This window comes from Odontomachus brunneus, unplaced genomic scaffold (assembly GCF_010583005.1).
Source record: "Odontomachus brunneus isolate Ranch 3 - 2012 unplaced genomic scaffold, Obru_v1 Obru_scaffold_044, whole genome shotgun sequence".
NCBI classification, from domain to species: domain Eukaryota; kingdom Metazoa; phylum Arthropoda; class Insecta; order Hymenoptera; family Formicidae; genus Odontomachus; species Odontomachus brunneus.
Genome location: NW_022639494.1, coordinates 1,634,665 through 1,655,246, shown reverse-complemented (window position 1 = coordinate 1,655,246; position 20,582 = coordinate 1,634,665). Strand labels below are relative to the sequence as shown.

The following is a 20,582-nucleotide window of genomic DNA, read 5'->3' as shown; positions in this document are numbered from 1 at the left end:
TCGCCGGTTGATTTTCGACAATCCCGCGTCATACGTCGTTGAATTAATGGTCTCGACGGTGACGTTGTCGACGTAGTTTCCTCGAACTAATTGGAAGTCGAATTTTTTCCAATTAGGATAATATAAATCGCCCTGTAAACGTCGCGAACGGAGGCGTGGGCGAGTCACTCTTCATCTGCCGGAATTGATTCCCCAAATAGGAATCGTGTACGTTTCTCCGACACGGAAAAATGGCCCGATACTGGGTCGATACCGAAAAGCGGATGTCCGGTTTTGGTACTGGTTCAGTACTGGGCCTAATATAAAAAAGCTGTATTATTGGTACTGGCCCTGTTCGTAGAATCAGTACTGGATACCCAAGTAAAAATCGTTTACAATCTGTCAATAGAGGATATTGGGCCAATATTGTGCCGAAAAACGGACGATACCAATGTTTTTTATGAGAAAACGGAAAAGATCACTAACACGAAACCTAGATAGCTCAGTGGTAAAAACGCTTGCCTAACAAGCGGAAGACACGAGTTCGATTCCAGTCGTCGCCCCGAAGATCTTTCCTCATATCACTATATAAAAATAGACTTGTATAGGTACGAGAGCAACCCCCAGTCATGGTCTGATCTTTCTTTCTATACTATATAGTTGTGATATTAACATCTGTACAAATAATAAAAATTACTAGGAATCGATACTGGCCCAGTACTGGGAAATAGGTACTTCCTCAGTGCTAGGAATTAATACTTTTTTATACTGGTACAGTATAAAATACTGATTTTCGGTACTGTGACAGTACTGTTTTCCGATACTGACCCTTTTCTATTATCCCAGTATCATACCAATACTAAACCCGTACTGGCATCTGATACTACTATACCAGTAACGTTTACCATAAATCAGTACTGAGCCACTTTGATGCCAGTAGTAAATTCCTACTTAGGTCATTATTTAGCCAGGGTTGCTTTCCACCGGTTACCCCTGAACGCAAACTTGCATGGTCAGTATCGGCTCGACCCTGTGCAATCCTGTGTTCTTTCCAAGGAGGGTGTCGACCCGGATTACTCCCTCGCTAGATTTAAATTATCTATCTCCTTGAACATTAACCATCGAGCTCGTGCATATTCGCTATCCTCGTTTCGTTTCTCCGCTCAGCCATGACAAACCACGCGCGCTTGGACGAGCTGCGATCAAAGCGCGCTCATTTTTCCGTCTCACGGCTGGATACCACGTATGGATATGGCACCATCGGTGCAAATCGAATTCGACCCGTCTCCTCGACGGATGAAATGTCGCGGAAGGGAACCGCCACCTATTATCCATCTGTATAAGCAAAATAAACAATCATAAATTACCTCCGCGTTCGAGCTTCCCTCCGTCGCTTTTATTCGGGACATCCGTCTCTTCGTCATGCTATTTGCGCTCTCGCTCAGGGAGTTTATATTTATATATTCTATTACATACATACACGCGCGCGCAACGGAAAATAGGACGTCGGGAGCGACGGTAAAAGAATGTAAGAATAAAGTACACGGAAGCATATAAACAGAATGGAGTGTATTGAGTTTGATTTATCTGGTTATATATGTTTAGATTGTATAATAAATTGAGGAGTGGAAGAGAGAGGAAGAGACAGGATGAGTGTGGGATTCTTGATTGATTTGTCCCTATGTTATACTTGATTAATGGCACACGTGTGACATTGGCGCACAATTGTTCAATATCGCACGTGTTGCAGCACGAAGAAAAAAGAATCTCGGTCAGTCGTGCATATCAGGCAAAGAACGACTATGATTCTCCTTCCTATCTGGCGCTGCCAATTTTCGCAGCTATCTCGATTCGAGCGGCTGCAAAAGAAAAGAAACAATGGGAGTCAGCGATCTGTTCGTATAAGGGAAATGAGATGCGGCGCTATTGTTACTGAAAATTTAAATTGAAAATCGAGATCAATATGCATTACGGAAAGCGATTTCCATTAGCGACTCTTTCTCGAGCAATAAAGTTAAACGATAGGCAATGAAACGGACAATAAGATATTACTTCGTGTTTCATTCGACGAACGCGATATGGACTTATATATTTCGCCAATCATAATTAAACAGTCTAATAGCACAGCACAAAACTCTCGCACGTGCTTCACCGTTTCACTGATTAATAATTCGCCCCGGTATTTATACATGTACGATGTTCTAGCAAGCACGCTCCCTATGAATTATGCACTGCGAGAGATAATACGCGTGTTACGATATTAAATTAATTGGAGATCTCAACACGCTGCAAACAATATTTTCGAAAAATTAATACGTTGTAATGCGCGAATCTAGAAATTTCGCGCAAAATAGAAAAAGAGAATATATACGATCTGATGTGAAACTCGTTTATTTGCGTTTAAGTTTTACCGCGCTAGACGAGGTGTAAGGTGTTGACTTTATCCTTCGTATCCGCACCAGCAGAAATACTTGTAATTGCACTGCGCATTTGCATCTGATCTTTATTATCGCTTTAGAGCGCATTATTCCTGCGTGCAGTATGTATTTCTTGCTAACTTATTCATAATACTCGCCCGCGATTATATTTTTCCAAAGTTCCACGTGATAAATGAAACTCGACCATAATCGTGTATTCACAGATAATGTTTGTCCTATGTAAATCCAAGAGGCAAGATACAAAGCCCGAGAGAGCGGGGTTTATTAGCAAGAGTGATATACAGAAGTTGATTTTATCTCCCGCGCTGTATCTCTTGTTTTAGTTAATTAAATATTATTCATTGCTTATACTATCACTTATAAGAGAACAATATCTGTAATAATCCCGATGACGGGTGGAAACTGTTTATTGTGCGATATTCGTATATATAGTTTCGTGATATTTAGTACCGCGAAAGTGCAATTTGCTCGTTTACGGTAATGGAAAATAATTCATAATAATCCTAATCGACTCGCCGGTGACGAAATGTCAATATTCTTTGCTCCATAAAAGAACAGATTCGGGCAATATATCGTATGTAGTCAATACGAAATGACCTCTTATCGAAGTCTTGGCATAATGAAGGATACTCGTGCAAATTACAGTACGCTTATAAAGTCAATTTCGCGTAACGAGTTCTTATTATTCCCGATCGGGAACGAGTACTTCAAAATGGCAGGCAGCCAGGAAAATGATGTATAAGGTATGCAGCAAACCCAATTACCAGAAATTCCTTGATTTTATTCCTTCGGTGTGCATAAATGCAATATAATGCACATAAAGTAAATAGAAGTTTGTATAACACAGTTTGATCTGGCGCTGTTTCTACAATTTTTCTATTTCCGTTATTCGTTCGTGTTTCCTCGTCAATGACAATCGAGTATTGTGCCTCTAAGAAATTTCAAAACAGGAATAACACCGAGTTTCGGGAAGGTCACCTTTTCCTTTTGCGAAATGTGTTTGGTAGACTCGTTGAAACAGTTGGAAACGAATAAATAAGAAATTAAAGTATCGCAGTCACGTCTTTCCTCTGAAAGGAAATCTCAATTGTCAGGGCACTAACAAGAGATGTCCACACGGCTAGTTTTGCAAAGCGCACAGTTGGCAGCTTTCCAATTGGTTTGACCTACATCCATCTGAAATGACAGCCCAACTCCACTCGTCACGAACTGTGATTTCCTCGCGCGACAATTTTCACCAGATACTTTACGACATCTTAAGTTCTCTCACAAGCGCTATCTCGATACACATTCGGCTGAGTCTACTGAATTACTTTACGATTCGATTCGATTGAGATATATGTATATGAAATGACATTCGAGTGAATATATACGCGAGTGCATTTCTTTTCATATGATATTTCTTTTCCTAAGATATTTCTATTAGATTGGATTCCCTTGTTGACGCGAATATCTCTTATTGTGAACGCTAGAATTATATATGTATATATACATACATATATAGTCGAGTATACTTGTAATTGTTATTTAGTATCTGAACCGCTGAGTTTCATAATATTTTCCGCTGAATCCACGCGGGATCTGTGGTTAACGCGAAGTGTGTGATTAACAATATAATTGCAGCAATTATTTTGTGATATATGCTGTGTCACTTGATTGTGTCGAGAGAGGGTGAAATAGAAATTTGAATAAAAATTCAAATAATAATACAAAGTGAAATTAGTAAAATACCTGCTGAATGTATACATTAAATGTATATATTAAATACCTTGTTTTATTTCATAATATATAAAATATATGTATATAATTACATAAAATATGTATCTTTCATTAAGTTAATTTTTGCCATATTATTTTCCGTTCGTGCTGTAAAATTCCCGGTATCTGATATATTATATCAGATATGATATATAAAAAATGGTGATAGAATTAATTCATGAAATACACAAAATTAACGAAGTCGAGATATATAGGATTTCACGTGTTCTACGAATTATTCAACTTAATCGGAGATGGAATTTTCTTTCCGGCGGATTTCTCGTATGACAAAAAAAATCATCGCGTGATTGATCGGAAATACCGTGAAAGAATTAACGCGTGAAACCTGGCGCGCGCCTTGTACATGTATAATTCAACATAGAGACTATTGCGGTCCTAAATTTTCGCCGCGTTATAAAAGCCCTGCATGGATTCGCAGAAAGCGCTGTTCCATTTTCGTTAGAGCACTCTTCCCCGTAGTTTTCCAAACATAGCACCACCCCTCGCGCTTATTGCATTCATCGCCGGAATTGCATTCCGGACGCAGGAGAATGCGTCCTGCAGGACTCGTAGACTATTGGGTAACGTGAGAAGCCACGACCGCTGACTGCCATTGGCTTTAATGCGCGCACCGCTGCCATAAATTTGCACAGTAGCAGAGTTTCATGATAACGACGGCGAAATTGCGAAGAAACTTTGACTGTGGGAAAAATTTTGCGATTTAAATACGGCTCACTCGTGCGTAATACTGCCCAATATTTATGTGTCGTATAAATGAGCACACATTCCGACGTTTTGGCTGTGACGAAATACGGACGGCAAGTATTCGAATACGTACGTATGTACTCCGTCTAGAGAGGACTTTGTACGTGATTAAATACAGAGACAGAGAAAGAGAGAATGGGACACTTTAGTATTGGAGGTGGGGGAAGTTTATTAAATTGACATCGATGATTTTATAAATGCCGCATCAATTTGCCATGCTAATAGCTTTGAAAATGGAACTGTTATATTCCCGAGGAAGTTATGAATATATTTCTGTAAAGGAAATTTCCATCGAAATACGTTAACACGTGCGCGATGAAAAAATCATCCCGCGCGATGGGAGTGTTCCATTTATGCGCATAAATTGCGTGTGTTTCGTATAATTTTATTGCGACAGATACTTCTGCGATGGCCGTTACAATGCTATAATGGACAAACGAGACTGTTCCGTTGCTCGCAGCGATTGGTTTCCACGGGACTTTTGTCCCGGCGAAATTGCCAACGGATTCGTAATGTAACCTGCGCAAAATGATATTGAATTGCCGGAGCGTCTACGAAAATTTCAGCGCAAAAGAATGTGCGCCGGAGTAACCGTAATACCGGCTCGTAATGTCTTTACGGAAGAATGTAATTCCACGTTATCGTGCTACGTGCTGGAATGAATGAATGGCGGAGTCGATCAATTTCCAGAGATTTATCATTGCGTTACCTAGTTTCTTTCCAACCTCGTTTCCATCTGATTTCCTTCGAATGGTTCTAATAATGACAATTAAGAGGAATTTGTTGCGTTCATTTTAATTGGGGAAATAAATGAATATTCGATTTTTACAACAAAATTGTGCGGAATAGAGTTTCACTGGGAAATCCACTGGGAAAAATCCCTCGATTATCAGGACCAAAATGCGTCTGCTGTTTGGTAATCGTTAGGGAAACAGATGAAACAGTTATAAATCATTTCTCACTGCAAATCATTTCTCATTATTCGTCATTTTAACAAACTTATATTATCTGAGATGTAAATCACATTTTTTCTCCTCTATTTAGATTAGATTAATTTATATCTACATTATAAAAGTGTTGCTTAGAGCAGCGAATTGAAAGTAACATAAATTATTTGTTCCCACTACGGGATTATTACTATTCAATATCAATAAACCAATGCAGTTCCATTTTACGAATATTTCACAAAAGACACATGTAAAGGAAGAATTCACATCTTTGTATGTCAAACGCGAGTATAACCCACGATCAATAAAATGTGGGATGTAATCTTTAATTAAGTGTAGTGTTTAAAATTATAAATTAATTGCGCTAATGAAACTCTGTCAGAATATATCGCAAATCAATTGGTGACGGGCCTAACTTACTATTTGGTTGCTTCACTGATATCAGCTAAACACAATAGACTCGATAAACAATATCTCATTACGTGATACGATTGGTTCGAAACAGATGGACGTTCACGCTTATAACGCTGGTAATTTCCTCGTCTAGGAGTAATCTATCTGTCGACATACATTAGATATACAGCTGCCAAATTTAATTAATACGCTGCTCGGTGCGATGGTACTTTGCTCCAGCCGTCTGCGTGAACTTTTAAACCTCTTGGTTCATATTATTTCACTAAAACGTTCTCAAGATCAATTTAGCTGAAATTAAAAGATCTACATCGCATGAGAAACTCGTGTGCAATTTATTAAATAATCTAGACGTTTTTAAAATATAATGTACAGAATATTTTAACAGTTATCTCTCTCGTTTAATATTAAAGAAAGCCACAAAACACTAAAGGCTCATTTTTCCAAACTCTTGGTAAGCTAACTGATAATTAAATCATATGTCTGTTTTTGTCCAATTTTGAAGGAGAAACAAAGACAACATTTAATTATTGGTTAGTTTACCAAGAAGTTGGAAAAATAAGCCTTGAGTCGTAGAAATATCGTAGATAGCACACACCTATTAATTTAATGTGACTCGACGTTTAGTGCGACCTTAATTCTTGTGATAACTTCTATCGTCTATCATCATCAATCGTGTCCTTAAGTACATCTTGCACATCTTGTGTATGTCTTGCAGTAGTGGCAACAAGAGCTATTGCTTCGTTGAGACACATGGTGCATGTAATTCAACGAGCAAACACGCCATTTCCGACTCTTGACTCAATTAAGTAAACTCTCAGCTATTGACTAATATACGTTACAAAAGGCGTGAACTGATTGCACGCTCGGAATATCGTTACTCTCGTAATCCCTAAAGTAAAATATAATTTGTAATGCGATTACCAAATAATGTGACGATGGCGTGGAATTTACGTTGAATTACATTGAAAATTTTCACCCTGACGTGGAAAACAAGTATGAGTCAATTTCTACTTTCCATTTACAAGATCGAGAAAGATATTCTTTCTCAGATATCAACGAGCCGTGAGCTTTGTTGTTATTGTGCGACAAGAAGTGTACACAATACGCGAGATTCTCGAGGGTCAACGAGCGCCAGTGCGTTTTAAAAGAAGCGGGATTTTTGCCCGACTGTGGACTCTAATAGTAGCTCATCCGTCCCGGCGATAACGCCATTGTCGTTTCATGGGCCATTATACCGTGAATTGTGACATCTTGCTTGCCTAGAGTTCGCAGCTGCAGCCAGATATAATTCGGTGACACTGCGTAAGTGTCTCGAAATTGTTCTACCTGTTGCGATGGTTTTGTAAATGTACGATAAAACGAGGAAAGGTTCTCGGTTTGTTAGAGCTTTTGTTGCGCGTCAGGTCGGCAGGTGCATTATTCGGACGGTCGCTGTAAGTACACCATTCATCCGCCGCCTCGTAAAACTGGCCCACGATACGTCGTTAATACCGATTGTCATCTGTTCGCATCGATCACCGCGCATTTATGCGTGCAATATCAGAATTCAGTGTTATGGATCGATCCGTGATGAATCATAGGCGTTGATGGAGCCTCGCGTTTAGAATGGAATAATTAGCACGGAATATAATCCCGCTTTATATATCTCGAAGTAGATAAAGTAGATGCATTCCTCGATGCATCCTGCACTTTTAACCTTTAATTTGGCAACATCATTTCAAACCTATCATGACTAATTTATATTTAAAATGCACACAGATTGTAATGTATCCGCGACAGCGCGGAGGGAGAGGGAGGGACGAGAATAGCGTCGGATGCGCTGGCGCCGATAAATCGCGCGACCGAAAGCACATTTCAACTGATTGCCATTGTTTTTGCGCCAAGTATTATTCGCGCGCATCTCATTACAAATAATAAACAATTAATAAGTACGTGACAAATGTGCATCTCTTTACCAGTGTGTAATTGTAGCTGTAGTTAATGTGTATTTTCCAATTAAATTTCGAGATCAATTATGTGTAACGACTCGAAATTATTTATGGATTATTTACTATCACTCGTAATAAAGCATGATGTATACTTTTAGCTCATTACCCGTGTGTATACATACGTCTCTTTTTATCCGGCAAATTATTCCGAGCGGAAGACGTAGTCTCGAAATTGCATTTCATAGGACAAGAGCGAAAAAGGAAAGTTAATGGAACTGTTGTGTCTGATCCACGGGCTTTGTAAAATAAGAATAAGCGGGCTCTCTCTGTAAAACAAGACTATGGCGATCGCAGCAGTCGGAGATCCTAACATACCGTATTTATTGCACTTTGTGGACACTGGTGAATGTAGTAATTTCTTGCAACGTTAAGCACACTTCCATCCGTTATTCGTCATCCGGGATGGTTACCCGACCAAATTACATTACAATTACATTTACCGCGGAAGGGACGATCCTTCCATTTGTATCCCGTTCATCCCGTTGCCCCGCGCCGTTGCGTTTCAATGACGACGCAAAAGAAAAACACGTTCGCGATGCTCGTACCTTACTTGCATACCTTAAACGATATTGTGCCGATAATAATCTACCTGTGATGACTGTGAGAGATATGAAAGGCACAACGCGCCACAGCGCGTTGTAATAACGGAGTTACGACGTGCCATAAACATCATGTTGTAAAAATTCACATAAAAATCGGCATTCCAATAAAACGTATTTTATCAAAAAAGAAAGGTAAAGGGAGAAGAGAGAAGCAAGCACGGGCTGGCATAAGCAGTACTGCTCGACGACGCACGTCAAAATCTACTCACACATGGTTGACTGTGATTGCACGCCGCGCGCATTGCTGTAAAATCATCGAAGACAGCGCCGCCCCTGTCTTTGTCCCGGCTGTAGAGCGGAGACGTCCGGAGCAAGCGTCAGGCGTGACGGGCAGTTAACAGGATGACCGTATTTCCTGACCGAGAGGAAATCGATCGAGGCGAGAATCGAAATTGCGATGGCCTAGAGAATAATCGAGGACGAAGACTCTAATGGTCGAACCACGTAATGGCGGTGAGCCGGCCAGTATTGAGTTATGCTGGACCGAGAATGGAACTGAATACTAGATCGGGCGACATTTAGGTATTGCGGACGAACGCCATGGAGGCTGATAGTCGCACGATCCGCCGTATCAAATTCTATTAATGACGAACGTATGTCGGCATTCAACGCGATTTCAGAATTCCTTCGTGCGCGCGAAATATCAATCCCGCTGCGAACACAACGCACGCGCGCGCACTCCACTGCGGTGTGGGGGGAGACAGGAGAGAAGAGAAAGAGAGAATCTTCCTCTATGTGTGCGCAGAAGTGTAAGCACTGAGAACAATCTCTCGCTTATCAGAACGAAAGCACGTTTGCTGTTTGATGATCTTTAGGGAAACATCGAGCAATTACCATTGGAAATTATTTCTCATCGATTGTCATTTTAACAGATCTTTTAATGCGGGTTCTGGTATCTGGTTAAATTAGCACAACTTTTTCTCTGTATAAGAAAAGCAAAGTAAAACTTGATATTTGAAAATTCATTTTATCTACGGGTGAATAATACATCAGTCTGGCTCAACTGATAGGAAAATCTATGGCGGAATTAATGTGATTCGCCACGTCCGCGCGATATCGATTTCCACGTCGAGAAATCCCTACAATAAATCCCTTTTCGTGCATTGTGAAAGCATCGCTCTGTAAACCGTGAAAACAGACAATCTCCATTATCATGGTTGCACAGCATTATTATATATTGCATCAATCCCCACGTAAGAACAATAAATAACGCTCTTAGTTAGATGATTCTTTTATCGAAGTTGGAGAAAATATTGTAGCGAAAATTATGTTAAAATTATATTTCTTTTTACAGGATGTGTTAAATTACTAGAAATAGTAAATTGACGATCAACTGATGTATATGATGTAAAAGTACATTCAAGTAATTATAATAATTTTGTTGCAAAAAGTCAAACACTTGTACACAACACTTTTGTATAAATATGTAACAGTTTTGTTCAAAATTCTGTACGGTCCAAGATTATCGAAATTTTGTCATAATTTTCGCTACAATATTTTTTCTCCGTATACAGAAAACTCAATTATTCATAATTAATCAATAATTTCTCCTGGTTTCTGTTTGTTTAATCAATAAAGGGTGTGATTGATTCATTCGTGTGGTCTCGAGATTTTATATCACAATTAGAAAAGAGTATCATGGTCACACCGCACGAATTATTGCGTTTGCTCCTAACGGATACGAATGGCCGATCTATTATTTACATTCAAAAATTTCCCGTTTACTCTCCGTGTATTTTTCATTTTTATCTGCTGCCGAACGAGACCGACTGACTGACATAGTTAAGGGGAAACGCAACGACTGCGCATCTGTAAAATTAGTAGCTCGTTTCGCGGCGTCGAAAAATTCGAAACAATCACGGGGAAGAGTCACGTGCGTTATTACATTATTAGCCATCAACATCCATTTATTCCCCTCGCGAGAGTTTCGCGAAAGCGAGCCGCGCGTATATTACAAAGTGTAATTAAGTATTATTTATCGATCGCGCGCGCACTATGTGTATGTGTGTGCCCGCGCGCGCGTTAAACGCCTCATAAAAAAATAAAAGTATTAATTATCCGTATTATAGTCCGCGCGTTATTAGCGTGATATTGCGCAATAGAGCCTCCTGCCAATAACGCGGCGCGATTGAAAATTCAATTTTCTCGCGTAAGACTACTCCCGCGAGCTTCATACTAATGTGTGCCGCGTGTAATGATATCAGAACAAAGCGCTCCCTAAACGATATAACCGTGAGGAAAATTTCCGGCCTATTATAGTTCCGTGAACACATTCGTGTGTGCGCTATCTCACCGGAATCGCCGTAACGATAATGAAAGAACGTATCGCGCGACGCGTCTCTCTTCGGCCATTAATGCACTGGAAGAAAGAGCCTTGCTAATTTAACAAAATAACAGTACCCAAATGCTTTGTTGATATGGGACAGCAAACGAGTCCGTAGTGGGAACGAATGATTTATTACTTTCAATTTGCGACAAACTTTAATCAACCTTTCCGCAATGGAGACATAATTAGTCTAAATAGACGAGAACAAATGCGATTTGTATCTCAGACAACGTGTATGTTAGTTAAAATACCAAGTGATGAGATTTGTTTCCCTGACGATAATGAAACAAACGTGTAGTTTTTCTGATAATCGAGGGACTTCTCTCAGCGTATAAATCGCGAACGAAAACTTGAGACGAATAGAATTCACACGCGAAACGTCGATTTCAAAAATGCAAGAAAATTATTGTCTCCTTGTTGATCTAACAAGTACAGCCGATATGGATTTATGCTACAACGTTAGCGGATGTTGTACTACAATGTGTAATTTGACAATGACCTAATTTGCGCGCACATAAACCGGCATCTCTATGTAATTTACACGTACTAAAGCGTAAATTAGGACCCCTTGCAAATTACAACCCGTGGGTTAAATTATAGCGGCGCTCTCGTCCCCACATCTCTAATGCAAACGCTACGTCGCGCAACATTTAGATAACATGCTTACTTTGGCTTTATTTACTTACCAATGTAATGCACATTATTTCTTGATTTGTGGCTTGAGATAAAGCTCTGTGTGTTTTGCAAAATTATCTCATATCATTATGTTTTATGATTATCCACAGAGAGAGTTACGTTACGAAATCTTGATATGGTAAATGCTTTGCTTTATCCCAAACATATTGTATGACAGTTAATGCGCATATTTATTATTAAATTAGAGTATAGAAAAGTTGAATAATCTATTGGAGGTATAAAAATTTGCAAATCTATCGAATAGAGCGAATGCCGAGCTTCTCAGTTACACTCATGATCTATTTTCGTAACTTTATCCACTCGAAACTATGCGAAGGATTCGTGAAAAGGAGATCGATTGGAGAACAAAGTAATATCTCGGCGACGTTTTCACAGATAATAGGGACATTGAATATAGATAAAGATGACTGAGAACCAGACATGTGGCGTGACAGCGAAGTGAAATTATCGCTCTTGATGATCTCTACGTGAGATTAACAAACTTGTTTGTTGCTTTTAAAATTAATTTATCGCGAATTTATCTGCTTCTGAGCGGTAGAGTACAATTATTGAAAGGGCGATTATCTCTTTTCACTTTTGTGTTCCTTTCGCTATGAAATATTTCGTTCGCAATCTTGACGAAACCGTAGACGAATATCTGCGTCACTTTCCACAAGAGCCAATATTTCTTCCAATAAACCGATCTCAGGCTACAGTTCATAGTTGAGTTCGATACTGAGCACTCACGTTGAGATCTGCTCAAGCATGAAATTAAGAAAGAAAGCTGCCACGAGTTTCCCTCACATTTTTCTTCCTCATTTACCGGTACGGCGCGAAAGACCAATCCATGGCCAGCTCTATACATGCACGTGTAAACAACGTAAACCGTGAGGTACTTAAATTTTCACATAGCGCCGCCCTTTCGTAGTCTCCTCCGCCGGTTGACCCGCGTGAAAATTTATGTGCTGAAGGAATACGCCATGGTTCTCTTTCATCCTTTCTTCCGCGCATTCGGAATGCTTTTACGCGCCTTTCATAACGGCGTTTTATATATCATCGCATTTTATCATCGTGCACATTTCTGCTTAAGATACGTCGAGCGCAAAAGTGCTTTAAAATATATGCATAATACATGCATACCTTTGGGCATGCCTGCTTGCGGCTTACATCTTACGTAACGACGTTGACGTTCACGGTCAATCTAAAGGAACGACGTTAACCTGACGTGAGTATGTGTTTCAAAGGATCTCCTCTCTCTCCGATATTTAGTTTTCCCTGCTGTAGCAGGCGATCGTGAAAAATTACACACGCCGAGAGATCGCTCGTGAAGTTTGCCCACTCACCGTCACGACTTAATTTTACATCGACTCTGCATCGACGGAAAGTTAATAAATAAAGCGATCTCGTAGCTCTCGAGCGGTGTGAAAATACGCTTCGGGATGTGTGGACACGGTTCTTCTATTCCGTGATGTATTAATTTTACTTCCTCCAGGGCCAAACTTCCGATAATACGAGCAACGAACGGGAACAGGGTACATATTGACGGACACTGGAACAATGTAGAAGCTTCGCTGCTGCTTCGTATTGCTTCGCAAAGCTTTGTGCATTCCCAGTTTCCCGAAGGAAGACTGTTAAACTGACTTGTCAAAGATTACCTGATCGTACGCTGCACCTAATACAAGACCCCGAATTGATTTGACGGATTTGGCAATGATTACAATACCTTGGCCAAATTTTGATTGAGGCTTGCGGTCGTGTGTGCGCCGGATGCTTATACGCACACACATACACATGCGCACACGCGCGCGACACACGTATTATTTACACTTGTTTATATTTGCAGAAATTGATTAGCTCTTTTGCCTGAGACCGCGTTTAATAACGTGCAAACAGAACGAACAAACACGGTATTTGTCTCGCGTTGAATCACCTTGACACTTACCGTATTTATCTTAACATTTATCTCGTACTTTCTTTTATAAAAGTAATCTTATTTAACTTACAAGTAAATCTACCCAAAAGATACATTCCGATTTCTTTCTAATTTGGCACAAATGTAGAAATACAAAAAATATTTAGGTCATATTTTTTCATTTTGGCCCACTTTGAGTTTCACGGGCAGTTTATAGCTTTTTAATGTTCTCACTCCTATCATCAACAAGTACAACAAAAATACATAAGAAATAAAATTGAATATAAGATATAGTTAAATAATTTTAACAAAATCGGCATAACTGAGATACGAACCATTCTACATTTCTTTAGCTGAGATTCCAACCGAAAAATTTTAAATCTGTACTAAATTAGTCAAAAATAGTTCGAATCTCGGCCAAACCAAGAGAGAAATCCGACCATTTTTATGAAAATTTTAACAAAATCGGCATAGCTGAGACACGAACCATTCTGAATTTCTTTAGCTGAGATTCCAACCGAAATATTGAAAATCTGTGCTAAATTAATAAAAAATGGTTCGAATCTCGGTCAAATCGAGAAATTATTTGTATAAATAATTTTTTTTAACTTTTTACGTGTTTTATTTAAACATTTATTTTATACAGTTATACTATTTATACAAACAATTTTACACACTTGACTTCATATTCATAATCAGCAAACCAAACACGCCTATATCTTGTATTCAATTTTATTTCTTATGCATTTTTGTTGCACTTGATGATAGGAGTGAAAACATTAAAAAGCTATAAACTACTCATGAAACTCAAAGTGGACCAAAATGAAAAAATATTACCTCAACATTTTTTGTACTTCTACATTTATGCCAAATTAGAAAGAAATCGGAATGTAACTTTTAGATAAGTTTACTTGTCAATCAAATTTTCTTTTATGCTTCTCTCTTGGAGTTCACCATAATATGGAAACTCTACTCGATATTCCTGCATTGCTCACTTTACCGATCTACACGTGTACATTCAGGTGCGTTTAATTCTTCTTTTTCAGACATTTTCGACAAAATATAACGCGAATAATTTTCTTCTAACTTTAATTCATTCAGCCCTGAAGAGTTTAAATATTTCGCAAGTCGTATGATGTTGAGAAAAGCCTGGGGGAAAAGAAGGGGGACATAAAATCACGAAATTGTTAATTCCCCTTCGAGTTCGGCAATTTTGGGATACATTATCCGTGAGCACAAGTTGCGCGTGGCACAAAGACGAAGGATAATGACGGTCGATGCCCGTATTTCCCGGCGGGCGTTTCCTAAGTAAACTCAATCGGCATTTATTAAGGATAGTAGATTTGTACGGGTGCCACGTCGGCTGTATGCATCCTGCCCAATTTCGCCTCGCGTTTCGAGGACTAATTTATGCGCGGTAAATCGCCGGGCTTTAGTGAAACGCTACGGTGTACGACGTAACTTACATGCGCGTGACGTATCTACGATGTAAATCGTAGCGCACGAGTCTAAGGTACATACACGCGCACGCGCGCGCGGAGGGTATCATCGTGTTTCTTCGGTGTGCTCGGCACAGGCCTGCTGAAAATTATAGGCTCGTCTCTTCCTGCTCTCTATCCGCTGCCGAGGGCCGCTCCACAAAAGCCGCCACGGTCGCGGAAGATTTGTTGAAGGTGGCAGCTTGTCTTCCTGACTTGGCCTCCACCGGGGGACAAGTTCGGTCCCGGCTCTCTTGCTCGGGGTCGACTTCGTTCACGGCACACGTATATTAGGACCGGGGGGAGTTTAAAGCCTGATTTATCGTGACGGACCAGCGTGCCACGCCGAAATGCGAGCGGACGGAACGACGCGAAGCGGCGCGACAAGAGCACGGTGATATGTATGTGTGATCTATAGGTACTAAGTCTATTTCGGATTATCTGACACGAGGACACACGTCGCGTAATGCGTTGACGTCACGAGAACGTCGGGATAATGTTATACTACGTCGACACGGAGCACGTCGTCTCGCGCCATGCAAAGTAATCCTCCTACCAGGATACAGATGCTGTTAGTACCTTCCATGCTTCACGTTGTTTCGACGAAAAAATCGCGCTACCACCGCGACCGCCAGGAGCCCTTTTAAGACTTACACCAACATACGCGAGGTTTAATTTAACACAAAGGTATACTTGATGAATGGGAATGCTAGATAAAATTATCTTGTTACAGTAAATTATACGAGAAAGAGCGTGAAAGAAAATATGATCTCGGACTAACATCAAGTCTTGTTTTACCGTGCATTTCTCTCTAATGAGCGGACACGAGATCGCATCTGCCTCGCAAAGTCCGCGTCTCTCATTTCGCCTGGGTGTTTTCTAATTCGTTAGCCCGACTACCTCCTTTGTCCGGAGATCTCCTCTCGGTTTATCTCCCCGAGCTCGTGAGATCATAGGAGGACATCACATCGGGACCGATCGAAGAAACCGGGACTAAAACTGGAGAAGAAGAAAAGTGACCAATCGAGATCGTCACGAGGTAGAACTTAGGGGAAACAGAGCGATGTGAAGGGATGGCCGTCCCAGGAGATAAAAGTAGGTTTCGGCTGACACTCCGGTTTGCGACGACGACGATGAGTGGGAGAGAAGCTTCTTTTTCGATCGGCGAATTCGACGGAGTGTTTGCTCACTGGTAGAATGTTGGTACTAGATAACTCGCAGAGATAGTGCAATTTAATCAGACTCGGGCTACGCATTTTACTGCGTAACGCTATTTTATACTGACTGCAGTGAAAATACAGTAAGAACAAAAAAGGAAGAAAGGCCTATCTTCTATCTCTAGCGTGATGTCGTAACAGGCGACTATTGTAACGTTTATTTCGTCTTCTGATCGTATATTGAGAAAAGAAGGGGATTGAGTAGATTTTATTTGAGTGATTCATTCGAGGAAATGTTTAGTCAGTTGAACGAATTATATAGTTGCTGTGATAAGTTACATGTCAATTGATTCAATGATTGCGACTTGATCACAGTAACTATGTCAACGCAACTTATTGCTGCACATAACTTATTCAATGGACAACATTTCTTTGAGGGCAGACCGATTGTGTCGATCCAACTTTTTCTCAGTACGGTTTATTTTTTATCGTCTACTTGAATTTATATCCTTTCGTTTATGTCCGAATTATTGGCGAAAGTTCAAATATCGCACATCCACCTGTTTCTCGACGCGTATAACGGCACGATTTTTATTCTCTCGGCATTTCACCCTATCCTTAAAATTTCATGTGAGCACGGGTCATCCGGTTAAAACGGACAAAGGAAACGATATAACAGAGATAAAACAGAGGAGCCAAAAGGAAAGGTCGCAATCGATGAGTGAGCTCGTAGGTTATTCTTTTCTCTTTAGAGGATAGCTTAAGCTCCGTACTTACACGTGACATGAACATGGTAATGCCTGGCCGTTCGACGATGTCAAAAGCTTCCCAGGCGCTGCCTCACGTCACCGTTACTACCATGTTAAACTACGTCTTGAACTCGATATAAACTCCAAAGGTCACCAGGCTTGTTGCAAAGGTAGCAAATCAGTACACGCTCCTATGCCCGCAATACCGCAAGGGACCGCAGCAGTGGCTCGTCAAACCTCGTAATGTTTATTAATGAACTCGAGGCGGACCGGAAAAGTCAGAACAGCGATCCCAATATGACTGACAAAATGTCACGCAAGCGAGATTTCCTTCGTAAGAAGTAGAATCTAAGAAAATGTGACGTAATGTAACGTAATGAAAAAGTTTCTCTCATTTTTCATATGACATTGTGCTAAGTAGATTGCGACTTGCAGAATCTCATTGTAAAAGGAGTAGGAGTTATTGATAGGATTCTGTGGTTTTGTATCGATGTGATCTTCCATAATTTTTATAAAATTAGACATTTAAATATAAATATTATTACATATATGTATGTTCATGTAAACATACGTACGTGTGAAACTTAGATGTTTCAGAAATATGCGTGCGTCATGTGCATCGTCTCGTGTGTCATTTTCGCGATTTAATTGCAGAATATTTCAGGGGATGTTTATTTTCATATTTCATCGAGTTATTCAGAAACTCTTTGTAGCGCGACTTTGGGATAACGAAGGAAAGAGCTGAGTAGGATCGTGTGCTTACCGGCATAACTATCCTCCCCAACTTTCCGTATAGTCAAAGGTACTGCAAATCCGTCTCTGCTTCCAGAGTCATTATGTGATGAACTATACTTTTTAGGCGAGGCTCACGCGACTTTGATGTGTTCTCCTTTTTCGCTACCGCCTCGTGGGCTTGAGATTTCCAAGCTCGCCGAACTACTTGAACTTTATCCCGAAACGTCGGGCTCGTGCTCATTTTGCAGTCTTCTCGTTTATTCGTGGTATCGCGAAGAATTACGGCGATACTGCGCGCAGCTCCCGCCGTCTACTTGGTAATAACGCGAAATTGATTGCGCTTTTATCAACTTTCGAGTCGATTGCGCTGCTGAACGTTTTGATAATTTATTATTGACGATATTGTGCAAACGTTCGCTATTGCAGCGTTGCATAGATAGGTAGTAAACTTATTTATTCAGGGAGTAAGCATATTGCTATAAACAGAAAAGAAAAGGTACTCTAACGAGTATTCTAAATATATTTGTAGCGCAGTTGTTGTGCTTTACAAGCAAGACAGCTCATCGTTAGCTTATTTATAAACTAAATATAACATGTACCTTTCTCTCTCCCTTTCCCCAGTTTATGACAATTTATTGTCCCAGCTTTCCTCTTCCTCTTCCACATCGCGCAAATGGAACAATTGATATTCTACGATTTCCATTTTATCTCGGTAAATTTCTAGAAAATTATGACATTCGCAGTCCCCTCTTTATCCTCACGGATCCTTGATCGCCATCCCGTCGCAACCTGGAGAGAGTCGCACATGTGCATATGAAGCACATAACCCAAGAATTTTTCGATTCGAAGCAATTCCAGGGAAGTCCGTTCGTGCGAGACAAGTAGCTTTACGAGCGATCCAATAGCTATTTTATCACCTTTACTTACATCGGCCGGTCTTCGTGAATTCGGCAGGCGAGACTGTAACGATTGTGCACAAACCGGCGTAAATTTCCTAAATTTGCGGCCTCGTTAATCGTCGGTGTGCCGCAATCAGTCGTTAGATCTTAATTGAGAAGAAGAGGCGACTACAATTAAGGCGCAATGTCGTATTATATATTTTACCGCGTCCCTCCCCTCCGCCATCGATATAATCGAAATCCCCTTGCCGTCACGTGAATTTATAGGCAGTCGTTATGAGATCCGCATTAAATCCAGAAAAGTGAACTCGTTAACTCCTAATTCCTCTTTGACCTGACCCCAATTGTTTCAACGCGGCAAGCCGGTCGGCTGGCCGCGGTATTTATTGCTTGTCCGATAAAAGTTGCAAGTTGCACATAAGAAAGATACGGACAAATTTCTAACTTTACTAACGTAATCATCGCTATATAACATTACGACTAATGGAAACGCAAGAGGTTCTTCTAACATTTTTTTACGCGATCGAAGACGCGTAGCGCTTTCTCTGCTAATGGCAACTGCTACCGCAAAATTAACTTCTATATAAAATTAGTTTTATATATTTTTCTCGAGAGATAGCTGAGTCCCATATAGTACGATCGAGTAATATTTCTGAAGCAAATGGCGTATAATATTCAGAAAAATATAATCTTATCTGGAGCGGAATATGGTCTCTTATACATGATCTCAAGAGGATTCTTCTAAAACCAAAAAGAAATATTCTAAGTTTAATGTTCTTAATAGAAATATCTTCTAATAAGAGAGCATTCTGAAGTGGATATATTCTCTTTGATAAAAAAGATAAAAAAAAATTTAGAATAATATCTAGTAGATTTCCAATTACACGCATTGAGAAAAAACACTTGAAAATTTATTTGTGGGATATATAGTTTATTCCTGTGAATGAACTTTATATCCCACAAATAAATTTTCAAGTATCTTTTTCTCAGAATGTAATAGTTCTTTATTAGAAGATGAATACTTTTTAACTTAGAATACGAAATTATAGGAAGTAGCACTTTGTAGTTAGAGTTTTTTTTCTTCTAGTGTCAGAATATTTTTCTTTTGGTTTTAAAAAAATCCCCTTGAAGTCGTGTGTGAGAGGATTCCGCTAATAATAATATTATATTTTTGGGGGGTAGAATATTCCGAGCCTTTCAATCTTCACTCGGCGCAAAGTAAAAGGCAGAGAATCCATTTAGTCGCGTTTCACCTCCGAGGCCATAACGAAATATCTATTTTACAAGAATCAATGTACGTTTTGAAATTGCATTTTTCCACTCGCTCTCTCCCTTTGCCTCTCGCTTTCTCTTTTCACCTGTCTTTTCCGCTATGCAAGCCACGTACGCCACCACTCAGCCGTAATTTCGTGCACAAACACAACTAATGCATGTGTCTTTTCTTTGCTTGTTTCAGATTACTAACACAACCGAACTCACAACACACTAACCAACTGCGTCTCTCGACAACAAGCATTATGATCTCGTCCAGGACATCATGCCAACGCCCTGAGTCCTGAATGAGAAAACGGTCTGTCGCGCCCTGCGCGATAAAGAACAGGTTGGGGGAACACACCCACCATATCGTTCAATGAATAAATTTTCGCACTACTGAATAAACCTGTGGGTCACCGCGGACCTAACCCGCAGATATATCCCATCGTGAGAATTGATTTGAATCTTTTATTCCTGAAGGGAGGTATGGCAACGCGTTTGAAGTG

At 40.0% G+C, this 20,582-nt stretch overlaps 1 protein-coding gene across 3 annotated transcripts in view; it reads left to right on the top strand.

Annotated features, from left to right (window-relative positions):
- The window catches only part of LOC116844668 (Kv channel-interacting protein 4-like), a 159,488-nt gene that overhangs the window by 87,560 nt on the left and 51,346 nt on the right, over positions 1-20,582 (top strand). For all 3 annotated transcript variants that reach the window (XM_032816528.1, XM_032816527.1, XM_032816529.1), the window contains one exon: positions 20,279-20,422. In XM_032816528.1, coding sequence (XP_032672419.1) covers positions 20,382-20,422 — 41 coding nt within the window. In that variant the 5' untranslated portion in view covers positions 20,279-20,381. The remainder of the gene's footprint in view (positions 1-20,278; positions 20,423-20,582) is intronic.